Source organism: Amblyomma americanum, chromosome 10, assembly GCF_052857255.1.
Source record: "Amblyomma americanum isolate KBUSLIRL-KWMA chromosome 10, ASM5285725v1, whole genome shotgun sequence".
Taxonomy (NCBI): Eukaryota; Metazoa; Arthropoda; class Arachnida; order Ixodida; family Ixodidae; genus Amblyomma; species Amblyomma americanum.
The window spans coordinates 130,050,638-130,074,390 of NC_135506.1; the positions used below are offsets into that span (position 1 = coordinate 130,050,638).

Sequence of the window (23,753 nt, forward strand, 5' to 3'; positions counted from 1 at the left end):
GGAGCAAGCCTACTTAGGGCAGGTAGTGACCGCTGATCAGGATCATGCGATGGAAATAACTAGAAGAATAAGAATGGAGCGGAGCGCATATGGCAGGTTCTCTCAGGCCATGGATGGCAGTTTACCAGTATCCCTCAAGAGAAAAGTGCACAACAGCTGTATATCACAGGTACTCACCTACGAGGCAGAAACGTGGAGGCTAACGAAAAGGGTTCAGGTTAAGTTAAAGACAACGCAGTGAACCAGGGAAATAAAAAATGATAGGTGTAACGCTAAGAGACCGAAAGCGGGCAGAGTGGGTGAGGGAACAAACGCGGGTTAATGTTATCCATGTTGAAATTAAGAGGAAGAAATGGGCTTGGACAGCGAATGTGATGCAAAGGCGATATAACCGGTGGTCCTTAAGGGTAAAAGAGTGGTTTCCAAGAGAAGGCGCTCGCCTTCTCTTGGAGAGAATGCAGCGAGATAGCTGGACATGACCATATTTTATGCAGCTGCAAAAAGGCGCCGCCACCTGTTGACCTACTACCAGTCCCTTCGCTAGAACGGTGGGAGGCTATACTGGCAAGCTCAGACCCGTTGACGCCAGTCAGGGCCACTGACTGGGCTCACAAGGTCGCCGAAAGCCATGGGCTCGATGCCATCTTCCATGTGCCCAGCAGGGTTCAGTGCCCAGCAGGGTTCAGTGCTTACAATAAATGTTTTCCAATCCATCTGCCCCTAGTAGACTCCTTTCGCGGGTGTTTATGCAGTGGAGATTTTCAACAACAAAGCTAAAGTTCGATGCTCTAGCGTGTCCGCCTCGCCTTGGTCGCTTCCCGTCTTGTTTCGCACTGCGGAAGTGATGTCAGAGTAGGCCAAGAGCTGCTATTCAAGCCATCAGGTATCCCCTAAAACGTAAAATTAACCGAAGAGTGCCAACAGCGCATTATTCGCACCTAAAGGCAAAACTTTGTTTCAGCTTGCATTTAATATTACATGATTACTGTTATAACCGCTAGATAAAGCGGCCAGTATTGCAGAAACACAGATGCTGAAAGTTTTCAAGGGAATGCTCCTGTTAGACTCAAAACAGCGCATGGTGGCCATGGAACAGAAAAGATATCTGCACCTCTGAGCCGCCTAACTCTCTACAGTGGTGTTGTCATATCGCGTGAGTTGGTTGGCGCATACCAATCTACTATGTAGTTTTTGTGCGAAAGCTACACTAATCTTGTCAACAGCGCATTTCAGGCGGTCCGCTCTAGTCACTTCTGCGCACGCGCCGTAACCATGGCAACCAGCTGCGCCGAGTGTCAGGTGTTTGCCGCGCGCTGTCGCTTCGCCGGTCTCCGCGCAGCGCCGCGCGTGATGTCAGCACTGCGCATGCGCTATGCTATGCGCCTCACTGCGCATGCGCTATGCTCAACGGCTGCGCCGCGGCGGAGGATATAACCCGCGGAGCGACCGCTCGCTTAGGAGAAGGCGCAATGGAAAAAGAAGACGCGGCTGGTGGCAGGTGAAGACGCTTGGCGAGACGTTCTTCACGTACCTCGGGCGTGTCCGCTTCATTACTACGTAGACGGGCAGCCTCACGCCAGGCAATGACTTCGGGGTCGGTAGAGCAGCTCCTGTAGGCCCTGACGATGCCGCTAGCTTTACACAGGGCCACCAGCCGCGTCCTATTCTTCCATTACGCCTTCTCCCCCCTCTCCGCGGCTCATATCCTCCGCCGCGGCTAAGAGCATAGCGCATGAGCCCTTCCTTTCGGCGTCTAGAACGTTGTCAGCGCGAACGCCAATGAGCACAATGAACGCCGACAGCTTTCTCTTTGTGTATCCTGGATTAGCTGAGCTAATGCACATACATTTTATTGTAGGAATTTTGCAGTTGAAAGCCATGAAAAATACGCTGGAGTTGTCTCTGCGGCTAGATTCCTCAACGAGGCGTACATTTTCTGCCGTCTGTTGCAGTCTTAGTAAAACAAAAAAACAAACAGTTCTCATTGCGAAGTGAAGAGTTCAAGCTCGTACTCTCTACCCGCCTTGTCTCAACAGACGTACAGGCTCAATTGTCACTACTGTAAGCAGCGCCTTCCGTGTGTCTCGTCTCGTCCTCTGTGTTTTTTGGCGCTGGTCTTTAATACGATGGGTTACTGTAAGCGATCCTTCGACGTTCCAAGAGAAAATGTCGAGGGCCCGATCGCGGAAGCTCTCCCAAATCTCGTGCCCTTCCCTGCGCATGCCGTCGACCTTCACAGAAGCCTTCAAGGCTTCTGTACTCCTGCCGCCGGCCGGTTGCCCACCGGCTTCCTCGAAGTGGGTACAAGCTTTGCCCCGGCCTCGTGCTCGGCTTGCTAGGGCTGCATGGCTTGGCAAATGAGCCTGCGCCTTCAAATCCTGTCACTGTGGGCTTGGAAGAAACAAAGACTCACAGGCAAATCGGAAAAAGGGTCACAAGCTGGGCTTCTACCGCACGAGGCGGATTTAGGGTTGCTTGCTGGCGGAACTTATCTCTGATCCGTCCAGGCAACGGTTTGGTCTAAGAACCTTTTCCCAAGCATCTCACCCTAAAAGAGCCGAGCACCAGGCCTGGGGAAATCTTGTATCCAATAAAAAACCGGTGGGTACCCGGCGGTACTGGGGATCGAACCCAGCACCTCTCGAATGCGAGGCGGATGCTCTACCACAAGACCACGCTTCGGTTTTACAGAAGCCTTCAAGGCGGTTGGAATTCGTGTAATAGTGTTGTGAGATGGCGAGCATTAGAAGAAAGCGCGGATTAGGAAACAATCATTTATATCGTACAATTCGTACCGCACTTTCTTTCTCTTCGTTAGCGACCAGAAGGTGAAGGCTCGATGACGTCGAACAGGTCACGCGCATTGGCTTACAGAAAAATATTATAAACCCCGCAGGCACCTTCTAACGCTGCGAGGTTTTTTTTAGAGCGAAAGAATTGCTACTCCCTTCAGTAGCTCGTTCGGCGTGTGTTTCGCATGTACCTTGGATCTTGGACGCCGCACTTCAGCTGCAGTGTACAAAGTGATGTGCTCTGCTTTTTCTTTTTTGGACGCAACAAGCGTGCAACATGTGTATATGTATCATTTTGTAAATATATATTGTGTGTGTGTTACGTCTCTTCCTATCCTCTCTTCCTGTTCCCTCACCTCTTTCATTTCATTGCTCTGTTCCGCGTGCTATCCTTTATTTCCGCTTCCCCAGCTCAGGTGCCTTCGTAGTGATATATCAGATGGCGGGGTTAGCAAACATCTTTTTTTCTTTCTATTTTTATATTTCATTTCAGTTTTGAATAAACACTGCTACTGCTCTTTAGTATGGCCTTGAACCGAGCAGTGGGAGAGGAGGACGTGGGTGGGGCCGCCACCGCCGAGCCGCATCACGTGACCGCCATGACGTCACAACGCTCCAGCTGCGCCTTGCTGCCGTCGTCGCCGCACTCGTGTTGCAGCCCTTGAGTCGTAGCCTAGCAATCACTACAGACTGTTTGGTTAGTACAAAAGGAGCGTTGCTGCCGTAAAAACGGCAGCAGTCGGCAGCAGTTATACTTGACTAAGCGACTTGAAAGTAATTCAAGCAAGACCGAGCTTAGCCAAGTAAAACTACGCATAACCTTCAGCTCCCGCGTTGCTACTTATGTTTAGTGGTGTTAAACCTTTGTTTAACTTTTTCTCATCATATATTAAGACTGGACAAAGCATTCATGTAACATGATTAATACAGACTTTTTCAATTGATTCATATATAGCCAACACGCCCATCTACCAGAAAAAATAAACAGCTCCGACATGATGAAACTGCGATCGGCAGCCTTTATACAACTCAAGGCGATTCATAAAAGGTACGGTGCGCGAAAGGTGCGGCATGTCTCATGACTAATAAGGAGATTTTGTCGTAGCAGGGCTCGTGCGGTGCAACGGAATATCTTGTTCGCCAACACCGCTTCACCGAGTCAAAGAGACTTACCCACGGACGCCCTACCTAGAGATCGGCTGTGGTATGCACTTGTCCATGACAGCTCTTGTCATTATAACGACTCAAGGCGCTTATAAAGTTCAATGACTTTATAGGCGCTGTATTTGAATGCACCACGAACACACGAGGAGCTCATGACGCTACGTGCAGGAACATTCCTGTGACGCGTTTGTACCTTTCACAGCGCGGCACGCTACGAGTAAGCGGGTTATAAGCAGTCCGTCAGAGGGCTTATTTCTTTTGCCTCCAGGACCATGCTGTTGGAAGAATGTGGAAATTAAAGATAGGCAACGACGCGGAATTGTGCAGTCCCTCAACCAAAAGCCGGACGCGTTTCTAAGCCAGGAAACCATCGCCAGCGACGCCTCTATGGCGTACCCACTCACTCTTTATGTACGCAGTGAGTGCCAGTGTCTTCGCCCGTCTCTCGTCCTCAGTGGCCGGCTGCGATTTGAGCACCACGAACGCGATGGGCGCCTCGCCGTACTCGGCATGCGGCACCCCCGTGACGGCCGCCTGCGCCACGTCAGGGTGCTCCTGGAGCAGCTCCTCCAGCTCGGCGGGCGCCACCTGCTGGTCCATGCACTTGATCAGGTCCTTGAGGCGGTCCAGCATGTAGAGCTCTCCCCTTGCCGTGTAGTAGCCCGTGTCGCCTGCGGGGAAAAACAAGTCCGGTCTTTGTGCCGCGGGGAGGGGGGTGCTGGATCACAGAAGAACTTCTTATACGCTTCGTCATCATCAATTCATCATATGTTCACTGCAGGACAGATGCCTCTCCTATTAACTTCCAATTAACGCCGTCCACCACCAGTTACGATCACTTGATTCCTAGAAGCTGCCTAACGACATTCACCCGTTAGCTGTGGTCCACTGCAACGTACTCTTGCAAATGCGAGTGCAAAAAAAAAGAAAGGAAAAAAAGAAACGAGTTCAAATGGATCAAATGCAGGACAGGCCCTAACATTTAACTCAAGGTTTATTCACTCAAAAAAGAGCAGGTACACGTTATAATGGTGACGCCATCGGGCCATGCTCACAATTAAATGCTCTCCAATACCGGAAAATCTGTCGACTCTAGAGCGTGCACGTGGCGCCAGTCTTATGTCTGTGGAAAGTATCTCCCTGAAAGTTTGATTAGTACGCAGGAAGATAGCTTCGAGACCGGCTCAGTGCGCCGGCCTCATGGCATAGCGTGAGGAGGTGCCCGCATGCAGTACGGCAGGGTTCGGATATAGCAGGGGGAGGGAGCGGGGAGGTCAATTACGGTTATCCGCGATGGTACATATTCAGCTAGCATGGTGCGGAGAAAATCAGTCGTACAGAACCACGCCATCGCCTAGAAAGTACACACTTTTTGTAAAATCAATGGGGGGCTTGAAAACCCAGTATTTTATGAACAGCCTTCATGAATTAAAGATGAAGCTTGCCCAATGAACGTATTCAAAATGCAACTTGTTTTTACTTGTTTTAATAAGGTTTTTCAGAACCATTGCTTTGTTTACACGGATTCAAGAGCAGCTGTATATCGAGCCCTCTATTTATTTGTAAGCTTTGCCCCCCGTAACAAGATGTTCTTCGTTTGTATTACTGCACTCTGCGTACATTGCACGATCACTTTAGTATTCGATAGGATTAATTATGTCGCTCTATTTGTACTATCACAACACCTCACCACACGTAGCCAATTAATAACCGCACAGTTATTCGTTCAGGAAGCGTCTCTGAACGAATATTCGGAGCAGAGGTCTTATATATGCAGGTCTGGTAAAGAAACGCCAAAGTAGATGATGCGTAGATGGTGTCTTCCGAAGTGCACTACGTTATACTGTGAGTGAATGTGTGTATGGAGTGTGGCACTACAATGGCCTATGTTCTACTGAGACTGAATATGTGCATAGATGGTGACTTCTGGAGTGGACTGTGATGTGAACTGTGTGGATTGATTGTGTGCATAGATGGTGACTGCGGGAAAGAATGTGTGCTATTATAAGAGACTGTGCGCTTAGCGGGGTAGATGCGACATTGTTAATATCGAAGGGACGCTGCGGTGGAGCAATTGCCGGCAGATAAAGCAAGGCTAACCCCACCTGTAGCATTCAACACCTCAACCTCAACCTCAACGCCAAAGTGTCAATGACTCTAAACGTCATAACCAAAAAACAACTAGTAGAGCTATCAAAGCTAATCATCAAGATTAAGGTAACTGACATAAGGAAGCGAAGTATAATACAGAAAAGCCGAGCATGTTCTAAAGAACGCATGTAGCCTGAAAGCCGTCACGTGGAAACAAGGCATCGGCAAAAATCATATATGCGCTAAGAGACAAGGAAGGGTATATCATTTAGCCGAAGAGTTCGGCACAAATCCAGCAAGAATTATTTTAATGCGTCTTGTGGAAGCTGAGTTATATCCAGACAAAATTTAATAATAATAATAATAATAATAATAATAATAATAATAATAATAATAATAATAATAATTGGTTTTTGGGGAAAGGAAATGACCCAGTATCTGTCTCATATATCGTTGGACACCTGAACCACGCCGTAAGGGAAGGGATAAAGGAGGGAGTGAAAGAACAAAGGAAGATAGAGGTGCCGTAGTGGAGGTCTCCGGAATAATTTCGACCACCTGGGGATCTTTAACGTGCAATGACATTGCACAGCACACGGGCGCCTTAGCGTTTTGCCTCCATATAAACGCAGCCGCCGCAGCCGAAGCAAGTTCGTAAATGCCAGCAAGACTCCCTGCGTGTGTTCTTCACAGCAAAGACACATAAGCCTGACAACCCTTTCAGGGCGATCGTCACGGAAGAAGGTTCATGGCAAAAAGTGATTTCAAACTACCTACAGTGTTCCTTCGAGGGCCTGGTGCCTGCGGATCCTTTTGTTGTGCAGGGTTCGATGAGCCTGCTGGAGTGCCTCAATCGCGGTTTCCCCGACGCTAATGCAGCCTTCTCGGTGGACATTGTGGACTTGTTTTATTCTGTGCCCCATGACGAACTTTTTATTGCTGTGCGCGAATTCATTGAAAGGTCTGGGACAATTTCCTTCCAGAATAAGTGTGGCATCACTTTAGAATCCTTTCTCGAACTTTAAAAGTGTACTTGAATTCTACGATAGCACAGCATGAAGATGAGTATGTTGTGCAAAAACATGGAATCTGTATCGGCTCCTGTGTTGCGCCGGTGCTGTGCAACATATTTTTAGCAAAATTTGACTCGATGCTACAAAGATCTCTAAACGACACACGTGTTGTAAGGGTTTTTAGATATGTTGACGATTTTTTAGTAATTTTGAACTTAACCGAAACTGACCAGTTTACCCTTGTGGCAGACCAGATTTTAAATATTTTTAGCACTTGTTCTAAGAACTTGGTTTTTACGCATGAGATTCCTTCTGACAAGACCATTAGGTTCCTGGATTTAGAATTGACTTTTTTACCCAATCAACACGTGTGCTGGAAATATGCGCCCAGGTCTAAGAAGGCACTGTTGCCGTATGATTCGGCCCATTCTAAGTTAGTGAAGCGCAGCATTGCAAACTTATGTTTTTTGAATGCCTTAAAGAAGAGTTGCCCTCATGTGATGCAGCAAAGTCTGGCGGAGCAGGTTGAACGGCTACAATGTTCTGGGTTTCCTCCCTCGGTTTTGATGGCGGTGGCGGAATCCTTGGGGAAAAAACTGAAGTTATCTTCAAAGGATGCCAGGCCAGTAGAAGTGCCAACAAGAAAGTTGGAAGTCATGCGTTACTTCCACAAGACTTCACATGGTCTAAAAAAAGTAGCTCAGAAGTTTGGTGTCACTATGGCATTTTCTGCTCCTTGCAAACTGTCCGGTTTGTGCGCCCAAACCTTTGCAGACATGCTCAGAACTGGTGTTTGCAACACAAAACACCAGACTATGTTCACCACATGCGCAGTGGGCGTGGTGTATTTAATCCCATTGTCATGCGGGAAAATCTACATAGGCCAAACTGGAGCATGCTTGAATGAGCGCCTGAGGCAACATCGCACAACTTTGGGCACAGGCACAGGCAGCAATCTAGCCTTACATGTAAAGGACTGCAAGTGTTCTAGTTTTCACATTGCCAGCATTATCGGGCGGGGGAAATCTAAACGTGAGCGTGAGCTATTGGAGGCATTCATGATCAGAAAGATAAAGCAGAAATGCGTCAGCGAGCCGTCTGTGATTATCACTGAAAAGGAGTACAAGTTTTTATCGTTATAGTAGGCATGTCATCATGTGGTGCGCGAAGTGTATTGTCTGTAGGGTGGGTGCGCAGGCAGGAAATTCCTTTAAAATGAGCGATTTTTCATCGCAATAAATCAGTTGTAAGTCCAGCGTTGTGGTGTGTGCCTCCTTTGTTCTTGTCTTGCGTCTATTTTCGCTGGTTCCTTTTCTATGCAATATGAACCAACTAGCCCAGCAGTTTGCACTCCTGAACTATTGTTACGTTGAAGTGGCAGCAGAAGACGAAGTGGCGTCTCGCGTGAAAGGACGAACGAAGAAGAGGTTAATGTGGCGCCCTGTTCGGGTCGGTGCTCCCTGCTAGGAACTCTTCATTCTAACCTCCTAACGCTTGTAAGTAAAGGTAAATAGTATTTCCCGGTAACAATATTTTAGTAATCTGCTATTCGCTTATAACATTGCCTCATTGAGTCCCTCAGGAGATGAATGCAAAGCATGATAAATGACTCAGACAAGCAGAGAAAAGCAGTGGATCTAAAATTGATATGCAGAAAACTAAATTAATGTTCAACAGTCTTGGCAGGGAACAGCAGTTTACGATTGGTAGCGAGGTGCTCCAGATACTAAGGGAACAAGTGTGACTAGGGCAAGTAGTGACCTCAGACCCGTATCATGAGAGTGAAATAACGTAAGAATTGGGTGGAGCGCATTTGGCAGGTTATAGCAGATCGTGAATAAGTTTATCGATATCCTCCAAGAGATAATAATACAACAGCTGTATGTTGCTGTCACTCACATATGGGGCGGAAACGTGGAGGCTAACAAAAAGGGTTAATCTTAAGTTATTGACAATGCAGCGAGCTATGGAAAGAAAAATTATAGCTGTGACGTTAATGCGTAGAAAGAAGGCAGAGGTGGTCAGGGAACAAGCGCGGGCTAATTACATCCCAGTGGAAATGAAGAAAAATGGGCTTTGGCGGGTCATGTAATGCGAAGGCAAGATAACCGCTTTTCACTAAGGGTAAGGCTGTGTTAGCATAGTCTTCAGTTTTGGTTCACGTGCAAGCGTAAATATTCCCACTTTGTTCCGCGGTGTTCAATACTGGCGGCCGACAGATTAGGCCAGTTGGGGATGCCCAGAAAAACTGGGAAGACAGCTCGCTATGGCTTACACTGCGTTTCTCCCGGAGGAGAGTGCTCAACACTGCTCGCTCATTCAGCTGGCTAAACTACGGTGTGCCCCTGAGACGTTCACGTGCACGCAAGGTCGTCCCGCCTGTCGTCTTGCTTCGCATGCGTGCACTGCACAGGCAGCAATTAAGTTACCTGTTCGAACGAAGCCCTCGCCATCGAAGACAGCGGCAGTGGCCTCGGGATTGTCCAGGTAGCCCTTGAAGCAGGTTGGACCCTTGATGCAAATCTCCCCGCATTCGCCTGGGCCCATCTTCTCTCCTGTCTCGACGTCAGCCACCTTCGAAGAAAGAAGCAACATGAGCGTGTGGTTAAACAAGCGTGAGAACACGGACGCCTCAGACAGGACGGCGTGCAGTGCACGTTCTTCTCCCAGTGACTACAAGCCGCGCTGGCGGTTATGGCGGTCAAGTAAGAGTAGAGGGTAATCTAAGTGATCAGATGACACTATAATGAAGTATTGAAAAGCAGGTGCAGAGAACCTGGTAATGATAACAGAGAAAATATAAATCACCTTCGTCCCCAGCCACTAGCCAATTTGCCATTTGCCAACAATGTACCAATTTAAAATGTAAATCGCACGCAAAATGGCGAGTTCTGCCCTCGATATTTTCACCTATAAGCATACGGGAACTGTCTCGCACAGCCAAACCAGAGTTTTTATTTATCTCATTTGTTCAACACCGCCCTCTTGGAGGCCAATGCAGGTGTGGAACAGGGATACGTCGACGTTGTGCGTTGCAATGCAACAAAAAGAGAGGAAAGAAGTGAGCGTGAAATTGTCGTAAACAAACACACTGCGTTTCCTAAAAAAGAAAAGAGGCATAAAATGATGAACACACGATACGTTTGTATAAAGTGAATGACAGCAGATGAGAGACTCATGATTAGTCAAGCAGAGTTGGTCACGCGGAAGTCCGTTCCATTCAGATATTGTGTTTGAAAAAAAAAGGAAATGCGTAAGCTTTCGTTCGACACTGTGGCACCACGATTGTCAAGTTGTGTTTCGTGCAAGTTGGGCGTGATGTGTTACAAAGTGTAGTAATCAAAGTTCATTTTTGTTTGTTTATTGATGATGCTATGCAGCATTTTTAGGCGATGCAACTTGCGGAGGAATTCAAGTGCCTGGAGGTATCGCCTCAGTTGAACAGGGATGCAAATGTGTCCTCCATATGTGTTGTAGATAAATCTAAGTGCTTCATTTTGAAATCCCGCAATACGATTCATATCTACTTTTGAGAGATGGTCCCAAACGACGTCAGAGTATTCCAGCAGTGGGCGTAGTAGTGCAGTGTAAGCTGCTGCTAACTTCGTTTTACTTGTGTAGCGCTTGAGACGATTTATTAACAGCCAAAGCCTGCTGGACGCCTTTGAAACTATATCAGTCTGTATGACTATCACAAGGAAGAAGGTGCCCCCCCCCCCCCCCCGGAGCTATAATTACAGTATCGGTTCACACGAACTAAAAAGTGTTACAGAATATAAATATTTAGGATTAATATTCACTCGGGATTTGAGGTGGAACACGCAAATCAATTAAGTATGTAGTAAGGCAAATAAAGTTCTGTGGGGACTAAGGCGCAGACTGTATAATGCAACTGCTGAAGTTAAAACCATAGCCTATAAGATGCTAATAAGGCCAATGATTGAATATTCAAAAATAAAAGGGACCCACACACTGCAACTAACAGACATAAATTGGACAGGATTCAACCACTGGCTTCGATATTCATATTTAATAAATACCAGCGCGAGCACTCTCCTACTGAACTATGCAGGCGTGCAAACATTCCCCCCTTAGAACTAAGTCAAAGTCAAAGTCAAATTTATTTTTCTCCGAGAGGAAGAAAGGGGGCAACGGAAAAAAGCTGCACATGCGCAGCTTGACGAAGCCCGGCCCCCTTGGGTACAGTTCAGCAGCAATTCAAGAAAAATAAACAAAGGACGCTCAATGACAAGCATTGTACAAGATATATACATATGGACGACAATGTCAGGGTTTTATACGTGAGATGCAAAAAGTAAGCGGCTGACATAATACAATGCACGTGGTACAGGGCGTAGTTGCAGCAATATGTAAGCAAAAATGTCGTTAGCTGCATGATATAAAGAAAAAAGGAAGGGATATAAAATCAGACAGGTGGGCAATAGCGCAGCGGAGGATAAGAAATGAAGCCAGAGACAATGGTGAGGGTATTAACAGAAAGCGGATGCATTACGATCTAATTTTTGAAAAGTGAGCGTGCAGATTCTGTATTTGTATCAACACCAACGCGACTGAGTGCGTTCAAGAGGACGGCGATGTGGTACGATAAAGATTGATTGCCATATGTTGTGCGGCAGAAACGTTCGACCCATGAATTATTGTGTCTGGTGTTATGACTATGAGTGCGCGTGTCAAGGTTGAATAGCTGAAGAAAATACTGATTATTGGTGCGAACAGCAGTCTTGTACTGGCAGAGAAGGCGGAACGAATACATGGTTTCAATTGGAAGTATGCGATAGGATGCGAAGTATGCGGACTTATGATCACGGTATGAAATATTCGCAATGGCTCGAATTGCGCGTTTTTGACATATTTTTAGTTTATGAATGTTTTCTTTGGATGTGGTCGCCCATACAAGATGACAATAATTAAGTGCAGATAAAAATAAGGCGTTGTACACCATCCTTTTTACTTTTGTAGGTAATATATGCCGATTCCTACTCAATATTCCCACGATTCTGTTTAATTTGTAGCAAACGTGTTCAATGTGCTTATCCCAGGTTAGGTTTTCTGAGAAAAGACCCCAAGTGATTTAACGTGCGTTCGTATATCAATTTCATCATTCGCTAGAAATAGCTTTTCTGTGGTAGTGAGAGTGGTGTTTCTTGCACGAAAAAGTATTGCTTGAGTCTTTTTTGCATTAATTCTCAGAAAGTTATTTTCGGACCAACGCTTAACAAACTGTAATGCTATATTTGCTGTGTGTATCAAATTGTTTGGGTTATCTCCGGTAATGAAGAGCGCGGTATCATCTGCATATCCAATCCATTGTACCTCGCTTATAGTGGAAAAGATGTCATTTATGTAAAGAACAAATAGGAGGGGACCGAGAATACTGCCTTGAGGGACACCGGAAGTAAGTTTTTTGACGCTGGAATTTTTATTATTATGGCTAACATACTGAGAGCGGTGTTGAAGGTACGATGATAAGAGAGCATTAGAATTTCCCCGTATGCCATAATGCTGAAGTTTCATTATTAACGTTTTGTGACACACGCAATCAAATGCCTTTGAAAAATCTATATATATGCCTAAAACTAGTTTCTTATGCTCTAGAGCGTTAATAAGGATTTCTTTTTGCGTTAAAAGAGCTGATTCTGTGGATTTTTGTTTCAGAAAACCGTGTTGGCAAGGTGAAATGAGTGAATGCTTGCCTAAAAATGAATAAAGACGAATGTGCATAATTTTTTCTAAACCTTTAGAGAACACTGGGAGAATTGAAATGGGTCGAATGTTATTTATATTATTTTTGTCACCTCCTTTGTGTATTACAGTCACCTTGGCTATTTGCATTAGCTCTGGAAATGTATTTAGCTCAAAGGCTAAGTTATACATGCTAGTCAACACTGGAGCGATGATATCAATAATGTATTTAATAGGGGCAATTTGCATGTCATTTGCATCACGAGATTTAGAATTTTTGAGGTTATTATATACATAAATCACTTCACTTTCATTAGTGGGAAAGAATACCATACTTCCAGAGGTATTAGGGATGCAATCTGCAAGCTGTAAGCTGTGCTTGCGCAGTCAGTTTCCCCAACGGAGACAAAATGCGCATTGAACGCATTAGATAGATCAGTGCCGCTTATGTCTTCATTGTTGATTTTTAGGCTGGTGATGTTGGAATGACTGATTGGTTTAATGATCTTATTTAGGCGTTTCCACAACAGTTCGACGTTCCCGGATGCGTCATGCAGATAGGTAGCAAAGTATTCGTCCTTGGCAACTTTGAGCTCTTTATTTACCCTATTTCTATATGTTTTATACGCTTTTAATAAATTTATGTCCTTGCTTTTCACAAATTTCCAGTAAAGATGGTTTTTTATGTTAATTTTATTGACCAGATCCCGTGTTACCCACGGTTTCCGTGATTTCCTGTTCCTTCGTCGCGCTACAGATGGAAAGTGCTTTTGGTAAAGATCTGTAATTTGACATACAAGGGCTTTGTACATTGCATTTACATCAGTGCTTGAAAGAACATGGCTCCAGTCATGACACTGAACATCGGCTCGAAAAGACGCAAGGAAGATTGGGTTATGTCTTGTCTACAAATCGGCGGATCGTTTGAAGGTGCAGGATAATCTTTTACATGAATGAAGGCGAAAATGGGCAAGTGATCACTGATGTCGCTAGCAAGCGCACCGCAAGAAGAAACACTTTTATCAGTATTAGTGATGAACAGATCGAGTAGAGTTGCTGACACTGATGTAACACGTGTTGGTTCATTTATAATGTTTAGAAACCCATATGACTCTAGAATGGACAGGAAATCATTTTTAGCCTTAGAAGTTTTGAGGATATCAATGTTTAGGTCACCGCCAAGAAAAAGAGAGTATTTGTTAAGAGACATAAAATCTAAAAGCCTTTCAAGAAAAAGTAGGAAATTTTTCAGATCACCCTTTGGAGGACGATAAAGAACCGAGAAAAATTGTGAATTGTCACGCGCTGTCACTATTTCGTAGTCGTCAGTCGACTCAGTAAACTGTCGACTCAGGACGAAGTTTGGCCGATTAAAATTTTTATTTCTAATTATTCATAACCAGGTTAAGACTAACTTACCTGAATTTTGTGCAATTTCACTTGACCAACGCTCCAGACAAAGGCACAGTTCATACATACAGCCACCGGTTACACGCAATGATACGTTCAAATACAGCTTTTTCGAAGGGCGATTATGGATTGGAAGGAACTACCGCATTCATCTGGCATATCTGTATCTGTCAGTGCTTTTACTGCTGGGTTAGAGGCTCTAATCTTCCATGACATGATTGCGTCTATGTAGATTCTGTTTCTGATGCGTATAATACGAGAGTTTTTTTCCTCACTTGTTCACTGCGTGCCTCTTTTTACATATACTACCTCTGCTTTGCATTGTCGTTATCTTTTTGTTGTCGACTTGGAGCGGGACTTGCCTTTTCTTTGTTGTATATATTTTTTTCTCCACTCCTGTGGAGAAAAAAATACTGTCAGCCCTTCTTGGGCTGAAAGTATCAATAAACAAAGAAACAAACAATATGCCCGATTTAGGAGAAAGATGACTAACGCCAACCAACTTAATTTTTGGAAAAAACACGACGTTTCGGAACCAGCTACTTCTGTCAAATGTTTTCTTTTGACTCTATATACACGATATGTGAGCTCCAACTTAAGTCACTCTTAAATACAATTCCCAAATCTTCTTACTCATTTACAGGACTAATAGCTGTACCGTTAATTTTGTATGTGTAATTAAGAAAACACTTCTTGCGTGCTAATGTCCTTTTTGAACACTTGTGGTTATTTAAAGACATTTACCACCACGCGGAAACCTATGACAAGTAATTTTTCAGTATGCAGGGGTCCTCTGCTTTTTGAATTGGTAGGTGTACAACGCAATCATCTGCGAAAAAGCGGCACTGCACTGGAGAGTTCAGAGTCAAGCCAAATAACTTATTAAAAAGCAATAGCGGACCAAGTACTGAACTCTGGGGGACTCCAGAGAGAACTGGAGCTGGCGCTGGAAGGGCACCAGATATCTGGACACGCTGTTGTCGTTCAGAAAGGTAGGAATCAAGCCATTGTTGGACAGGATGCTGATTTTGAAGTAGATGTCTAAGTTTTACTATCAGCTTGCAGTGCGAAACGCGATCAATGGCCCTCGCGAAGAGGAGAAACATTGCATCTATTGATGCACAGTTATCTAGACATGCTGAAAATTGGTTAGTTGTATGAATTAGTTGGGTGACGGTTGTCAAAGCGCGCCAAAATCTGTGTTGGCTGCAAGAAAAGAAGTTGCTGCATTTTAAAAACAACTCAAGTGCTTGTACATGAAATGTTCCATAAACTTGCCTGAAGTGCACAACAGTGAAACTGGCCTACAGTTAGTTACACAGAGCTTGTCACCGGATTTGTGAATGGGGATGACCTTTGCAACCATCCAGTCGGTTGGAACTCCTCAATTTATAATGCTTTCGGTACAATTATGAGAGATCATTTTAGCGTACAGAAAAAACACGGACAAAGAGAGTAGACAACACGGGCTATTAACACCACCAGCTTTCGTTACAGATGATCACCAGCGCACCATTCTGCATAGCGGGAAAGAAACACATTTGGGGATCGACCAGGAGACTTACTTTTGCCTAAATTAAGTAGGGCAGCAACAACTCCTTCCACAGATATTGATAAGTCTAGCAAGATAAGGCACGTGGATCGAAATTCCGGGTCACGCCTATTGTCCGTCGTGAAAACTGAAAAGTCATCGTTTAAACTTGATGCAATGCATTAAGGATCGTTTATTTCCCTTTCATTCGAACGAATTCGTAGGTAATTGCAAAACAGTTCAGTATATCGACAACCGGATTCACATAAACTGGCAAAATATAAGCTTATCTGTAATCTAGAAGCATGAATACATTGTAACCATGGTCACTGACGTGCTTCTCGCAGCAACCTGTCGTCCGCCGGCGTGCTGGCAGCGCGCATCTCGCTAGGCGTTGCTAGGTCTAACGCACGTCTCATCGAAGCCGCAACGAACGTTGCTTTGCAACTGGCCACTCTCCAATAAAAAAATGTCCAGTGTTCTTATTAGTACACTATATGCGGAATACGAGGTGTCGCAATCGACCTTATGATAAGTTATTTAACTAATAAATCCCAGTATGTTATAATAAGCGATGCACCTTCGTCAGTAATGAAAGTCCTATATGGCGTGCCGTAAGGGTCAATCCTTGGACAGCTATTGTTCAATATGCACATCAAGACACATGCTGCATACCAAGTTCACCAAAATTACTCATGTTCGCAGATGATAACAATATTTTTTTCTCTGGCAATCACTCACTCTACTTCAGGATGCAGTAAACAAGTACCTCCACTTATTGTCCCTCTGGCTAGGTACTAATAAATAACGGTTAAGTGACCAAAAAAAAAAACCTATGTAATCTTTTCACCATATAATAAGCCTCTATGTTGAAAAACCTCATACGTTTCCGTGATAATGAATTAGATCATGTAAGGACACAAAAAAGTTTGGGTTTATGGTTTCAAAGTATCTTATCCTAAACTACACATGTCAGCCTTCTAGCAAGGAAACTAAGCCAAGCAGTTGGCTGTTTGTATAAAATTAAAAACCTTGTTCCGCTTTGGCTAAAAAAAGCACAGTATTATACACTGCTCTACTCTCAGCTCTCATAGTGCGCATTGGTCTGGGGAACAATAACAGGTCAAAGATATAATAATTTTTTTTTTCATTGCAGAAGAAAACACTGAAAATATTTGAAAACATTATGGCAAGCCTCAACTTCTTCCCACTCATCCGCTATATTCAGAGCATCTAATGATCAAAGCAAACCAGGTCTATTATTTCAATCTCTTGCAGTACATAAAGAACAACAAGCTCTACACTACAGCAAATCCAGAGCCATGTTTATAGTATTATCTTCGCAGAGGACAGAGAAGGACACCTATTACAAGAACTAACAACGGCCGGCAGCATAAAGACTTCCAGATACCTTCATTGTGGAATCGTGTTGATGAGTTTGTAGATTTTAACGAAACAATGACCAAACATTTTATTACAACCCGATTGCTGAAGAATGATCTTGAATTCGTATAATTTTCGCGCTGTTTTTTTGCTTTCTTGTGCATGACCCGAAAATATACGTGTTTTTTAGTATTACTTATTTTCGTTAGTAATGTCTCCTATAACGGCGTGCTTGACTTTGAATATAATTCGGATGCATTGTCATTGCAAAGCAATCAACAATATAACGTTCGCCTTTTTTTCTCTCTGTTGCTTACTTGTAAATATTTTTGTGATCGTGTCTGGTGGAGATTTATGTGATAAACAATAGTATTTCTGAGTTCCTGTTTATTCAATGATCTTTTACTGTGTTCCTTTTCCTGCTCGATTAACATTATGCAGAGAGAAAGCCTTTGCGAGGCACTGTAGCCTGTATCTTTCGCTCCGGCTTTCTTTAACGGAGAGGAACAAATAAAGAAATAAAGAAAGAAAGAAACAAAGGAAGAAAGAGATAGATGAATAAAATTAAGGCACAGTTGGTCTCCGCAACGCCTTCGGCTGCGCAGCACGCTAGGCGAGGGCCACCGCTAGGCTTTCGTTAGGGTGGCTTCATCCTTTCCCAGCGGTATGTTCTCAGGCGCAACCAACGTTGACCTCGGGCGCGACTTGAGGAGTTCTGATTCCATAGAAAGTGTGGCAACAGTCCTTTTAACAGTTTTTGATTGAGCGGAACCGAACGGTAAAAAATCTTTTTTGGCCCTAGGAAGGTAGCGCCAGCAAACGCTTCTGTCTCCCAGCTTAATGTTAAGGTCCAAAAACAAAGCGGGCGAGCTTCCAGGGTGAGGTGAATAGACTGCGTAAAGAAGGGTTCTTTAATCACGTCTTGGCTGCCGTTACCGAGGCACTGCTGCAAAAACTTAAGGGTAAGCCAAAGGGCCAACGCCGGAAAGAAGACTTCGGCGAAGCCAAGCCAGTGGCGATACCGTACTACATTCACAAGGTGTCCCACAATTTAAATCGAGTTGGCAACAAGTACGGAGTCCCCATGGTCTTCTCCGCCCCCTGGAAATTGTCCAAGATGTGTCCCAAGGTTAGCAGTGGTGCCAAGGCTAAATCTGGGTGTGGAAAGAAGCACTCGAAGCCCTGTGTAAGGTGTGCCACGGGAGTGGTCTACGAGATCCCCCTTGCATGTGGCAAGGTGTACTCGGCCAGACTGGACGCTGCGTAAACGAGCGTGCAAGGGAACATAAAAGGTCGTTAGGGAACGCATCAAATTCGTCCGAAAACCTACCCGTTCATTGCCGCTCCTGCATTGGTAAAAAACAAAAAAAAACTGTGAACCACGACTTGGGGAGATTAAAATTCTAGCTAGAAGCAAAGATAGGTTAGTTCGGGAACTGGCAGAAGCCTTTTTTATCAAAGAGAGAGGTGGAATGTGCGTCATCACCACTTCTATCTCCCTACGAGAAAGTGAGCATAGATTGCTAAAGAATACGGAGATAATGAGTAGGTTAGGTTCGAGTGTGTGTTTTGTTGTTGTTTTTTCTTCCTCTTTTTCCCAATTTTTCTTCCTTTTTTCTATTTTTCATTTTTACTATGTAAGAAATGCGCATGCGTTCACCTTCTTCGGGCTATATATATGCAGCATGTGGCTTTCAATAAACATAGTTGGAGTCAGCGCCCATCCTGTCTGGTCTTTCTGTGTGGTTTGTGTGAAAATTAACGCTGTTTTTACTTTTGTTACACCAACAAGCCCAGCAAGAGGTACTGTTAACCGGAGTTTGCCGGCTCTAAGCGGCATTGTCGGTATGCTTGTAGATAAGGAGGGACACGCATGTGCCGTGCTCCACACCAGGTCCCCGCCGCGAGAGCACGCGTTGGTAACTCCGGCCCGGTCCGCCTCCTCTCACCGTGGTTCGGAGACTGTTGTCCATGCCTGTACGTCTGTCGGAATTCAGTGAATTCCCTGCGTTTCCACGTCGGAGCAGCCGAGAGCGCTGGCAGCAGGCTTCTAGAAACAAATGCCAGGTCGAAACAGCGGTAGTGGATTGTTCCATGGCCGGAGAGCAGGAAATGGCAGCCTTGATAATCTCGGCTTTGTTGTTTACCATGTCCATCTTTCGATTAATCCTCCCAACATTATCTGCACTGATGGTGACGAGGGTTGAAATCTTACACAGTAAAATGAAGAGCTAACAAATGGTTTGGTGCGGAGGACATGTGATAGCACTTTTCTTTCACTAGCCAATCCGTTCGAATTGTCGTTTCATTACAATTCTGTTTCCATTCCAATAATGGTTCTATTCCAATTTGGATTTTATTGTAATTCTATTTACATTCATAGTCACTTTTCTATTCTTTTTTGCCGAGTCAGCTTGCCACCTGCCACGGTTGCCAGGTTGAGGCTTCACAGAGGCGGTGGACAGTTTTCGCATTCATGGCCCTCCCAAAGCTATCGCATTAGACTGATGGGCCGTGTAACTTTGGATCAAGTAGGAGCCCCGTGTGTGTTTTCCTGGAGGCAGAGCCGTCAGTGATGAACAATACTGGTCCCTTGATCTTGAGCCTCACTGAAACTTTGTGACGAGAGGCGCTCTATGCTTTTAGGGGCGTTTCAGGCCTGCGAGGCAGGTTGCTTATGGCTCCCGCCAGGCCAGCACCCTGGGGTGGACCATTGCCGCCGTGGCCACTTGCAGTGGTTGCGTTGCTGCACGGCCGCGAAAGCGTTTCGGCGCGCTCCTTCTTGGCCGCCGCCCGTGGCGACGGCCAGGCAGTGCCACCTTCCTTGTGGGTCGGAGAGGGGTTGCGGTCGGTGCTGCCTGGGGCTTCGCATCTGTCGACTGAGCCCGTAACCTGAACCGCTTGGCCAGCCATGCAGCGCTGCGGACGATTACGGATTTGTGGTGCGCGCTGCCTCGTTGCTGTGAGCGCTAAGCCCGAAGACGGCATGCTGGAAAGAGTGCAAAGCCGCCGCCTGCGTTCCCGGCCTAGCTGCGGACAACCAAGAGGCGGCCGATGCCTTCGACCACTGCAGACCTTACGGCTGCCTATTTAAAATGAGCTCACGCTGATTAATTCGCTAAACCACTGAGCTTAGCTGCACCAGTGTTTTCTTCTTTTTTTTTTGCAGAATGCAGTTCTCTGCTGCGAATTTTAGACTGCCCCGCCCCATCATTTGGCGCATTTTTCAGCGTCTCCGCTACGACTGTCGTTTTGGCGGATGCGGCCGTATCGTTGTGGCGGGATACCGCTCCTCTCTGCAATGCCCATATGACCCGCCTTACGGCACGTGTGAAAATGAAGAGGCCATGGCGCACATAAGGACACAGGATGTCTCACATATTCCGCTTTTGCGTAAAATTGCAGAGTATAATTTAAATGCCAGATGAATGCGCTTGAAACGGCCGAAAAAGAGGATCTGAACGATTAGGGTGCCAACGTACGGCGGCCTTCTACACTCCAAACAGAAAGGAGTATGAAGAACTGTCCTCTAGCACACACCTTTTAATTGAAGCAAGTGGGCTCCTATTTTACTGCCATATATTCGTGCGCGTCCTGAACGACTTTTCGCCGTGCTGTCGGCGGGCCCAGCGACTCTGCAATTATTTGTCAAGTAGATAATCAGCGCTCAGCCAGACTTACCTTTATGCTGACGTATGGCATCGGGATACCCGCGGTCTTGAAGTCAGGGCACATTCCTCGTGTGTGAGTGACTGCACAGCACACCTCGGTCAAACCATAACCTGCAAGAACATAGCAAGGATGGTCCTCAAGCAAACGCTGCAGCACAAGAGGAGAATCGACGGCTGGAGTCGGGGTTGTTCTTCACAATGGAACAACGCAGGGGCACAGATCGGATTGTTCCTGCGCTGTTGCTTCGTGAGGACCTACGTGCCAACTAGCTTAACTTTCCGTTCCTCTTGTGGCGGGCGAACAGGTTTGGAAGCGCTTCCCTCCAGCGGCAGAACAGAAGCGCTGTGCCCTGAGCACTCGAAGCTGCACCTTCGTGAAAAGCGGTGCGGGGAGGAAGGGATGTGGAATTAAAGCTTACAACGTTTTCGTTTCCCGGAATTCAGCCAGAGCTTATGTAAGCTGCTTTACTCCTTTGGCACCCTATGTACGCAAGTGTGCATAATAGAAACTAACAGCTTTTCCGGAGAGTAGGCTGCACCTACCACTGATGTATTTGTTTCTGAGGAATTTCGCATCCTTCATCTCGATAATAAGCTAGTCGTATGGCCTCATTGGCATATAAATGCAATTTCGGGAACGAAGTAGATAATATTTCGCGAAAGAGTGAGCGGGGTAGCACGTAGTTCACCAATCTCTTGAAGGCATATTTTTCCCCTAATAGCAACATCTTTTCTTTTCGTAATTTCAAGCGTAGTGCGCACCTCCGAAATAGAAATTATTTCCAATATCCTATGGCTGGTCTTTCCAGCGCATATAAAACATGCAAAAAGACAGAGTAGACACCATCGACGCTGGGCTTCAACTCAATTTTATTCTGCAAGAAAGTGAGCCTTAATATACAGTACGCGGCGCTGGTGACCTTAAGCGCACGAACGCGTTTCGGGAACAGGATAATAGCCAGAGCGAAAGCAAACAAAAGCAAGCGTTTCCGACAACTCACGTTCGTTCTTATTATTTTCCCTTCTTTTTACGTGGCTGACGCGACAGACAAGATTTCCTCCAGATAACCGATTTCTTTTTCTCGAGTGCAGCAGGAGGGTCACTGACACATTTATTTTTTTTCATTCCCAATACAGAACACTTCAAACATTCCCTCATTTTTTTCAGCGCTGAAAGAGCCTCCAAAAGCGTAACACCATATTAAACAATCCCTCCGCCGTTGACTTGATTTCTAGTCTTCTTTCACTTCAATCACAGCACGCGAGCTTCAACTCGACCGTTTCTTCTACAGTGGATGTGTCATCTGACGGGCCACAAGTGTCTGATCTATGAACCCTTCTTTTCTTCCTCTATTTTGTTGCCTCCCTTCTAGAACATGTAAAAAATTCGCTTGTATGCGGTCACAAAATTCGGCGCATATTCGAAAAAAAAAAAACGGCGCTGCGCCTAAGCAATCGCACCCGCGCGTGGTAAAATAAAACAAAAATACCGTGGGAGAGGACCCCCGGACAGCGCGTAAACCTTGCGTGGGCTTTTCACTCAGCTCGCCGGCGGGGCGCCAAAGTAAACATAGACACGCGCAGCGTCGATTGTTCTCGAATGTCGGAGAAGTTTTTGCTCGTTGTCGATGGAAAGGGGGTAATCTTGACTGCGCCAAAGTGATACCTTCTCCCCTTCGCTCCGGCACCGATGAATCAGCGTGCCGCGAATGACCTAGACTGTTCTAGAAGGCGGTTTCCGCGCTCGACCAATGGGGTCGCGCGCCCGGCGAGAGAAGGAGAAGGAGTTTGTGCAGTTGATACTGCGTGTATGTGCGCGCCTGCCTTGGCGTGAAGAACAAACAGACGCGGTCTGCGCCTATGGACCTCCTGCATGTTTGTACACAAACGAGGTGGCGCTGCAGTCGCTAGCGAGCTCGTGGTAGGAAATAGGTCGGGGAGTGGCGTCGCGGATAGGTGTTGTGCGCGGGTTTTCAAGGCTTGCAGGCGCGTTTCCAGTTTCTGCGAATCATAGTAATGGTCGATGCTTCCAACATAGTAATTTGTCGAAGTACACGAGCTCGCGTTGTCCACGTGCGGCCTATAAAGAGAAATAGTTTGCCACTGTGTATTGTATATATGGTTAGTAGTAAACATGTAGAAAGCGTTCCTGCCGTTTATTTATGCGCTAGGCATTGAATAAAACAAGTTTTGACACTCTGCGCTAGCCGGATGGATTTTACTTTGGGACAGTAGTGAGGGGAAGTGCTGGCGTTGTTTCGTCGGAGCATACATGCGCTCATCGTCTGCTGACATACGTACGTGTCGCGCTGCGCGAAAAGTGGGGACAGCGTCGTGTCCCCGATCTCCTGTCTCGCTTAGCGCTGTTTTTAGCCGCATGACCACGAACCAGCCAGGCCGACTTGTGCTCTTGTTAAGCTGGTCGATTTGATGAAAATTTTTGATTTCTAGAATTATTTTCATTCCTAGCCCTGAAGTCTAGTTTCGTGACGAAAAATTATAGCAAAATATTGAGTACAAATTTATAAATTAGGCTTTTTAGAAGTGTGGTCGTCAAAAATTGTGAGGTAATTTCTTTGATTTCAGTGCCGCATTTCTTTGACCAAAGCGAAAGCGAAGATGCCATAAACGAGGGAATAAACTTTAAGCTTCGTTTTCTAACCTCTCACATTTTCTGCGACTGGATCACTCACCTTCGTAATTCGCATGAAAATCAAATTATTCCATTTGTCGCAAACTATTCCTGAGACGTTGAGGAGCGTAATAAATCTCTCGATTTTTTTCTTTACACGTGCAGTATTGTGTTAGTTATTTTTTGTAAGAAACGTTTTCATGTAACTATGCATGCATAAGTACTGATCATATAGAAAAAGAACTAATCGCGTCATCATACAGAACAGGGCTTTATGCACATGCTGTCATAAAAAAACTGCGCGCTATCTACTCAATTATTTGAGACCTAGCTTGGGGGGACTTGACGACGGTGTTAATTATA

At 45.5% G+C, this 23,753-nt stretch overlaps 1 protein-coding gene across 3 annotated transcripts in view; it reads right to left on the minus strand.

Moving 5' to 3' along the window:
• Positions 1 to 23,753, minus strand: part of LOC144107920 (uncharacterized) — a 137,212-nt gene that overhangs the window by 4,445 nt on the left and 109,014 nt on the right. For all 3 annotated transcript variants that reach the window (XM_077641155.1, XM_077641154.1, XM_077641153.1), the window contains exons 8-10: positions 20,769 to 20,869; positions 9,490 to 9,634; positions 4,361 to 4,627 (exon numbers count right to left, since the gene is read on the minus strand). In XM_077641155.1, coding sequence (XP_077497281.1) covers positions 4,361 to 4,627; positions 9,490 to 9,634; positions 20,769 to 20,869 — 513 coding nt within the window. The remainder of the gene's footprint in view (positions 1 to 4,360; positions 4,628 to 9,489; positions 9,635 to 20,768; positions 20,870 to 23,753) is intronic.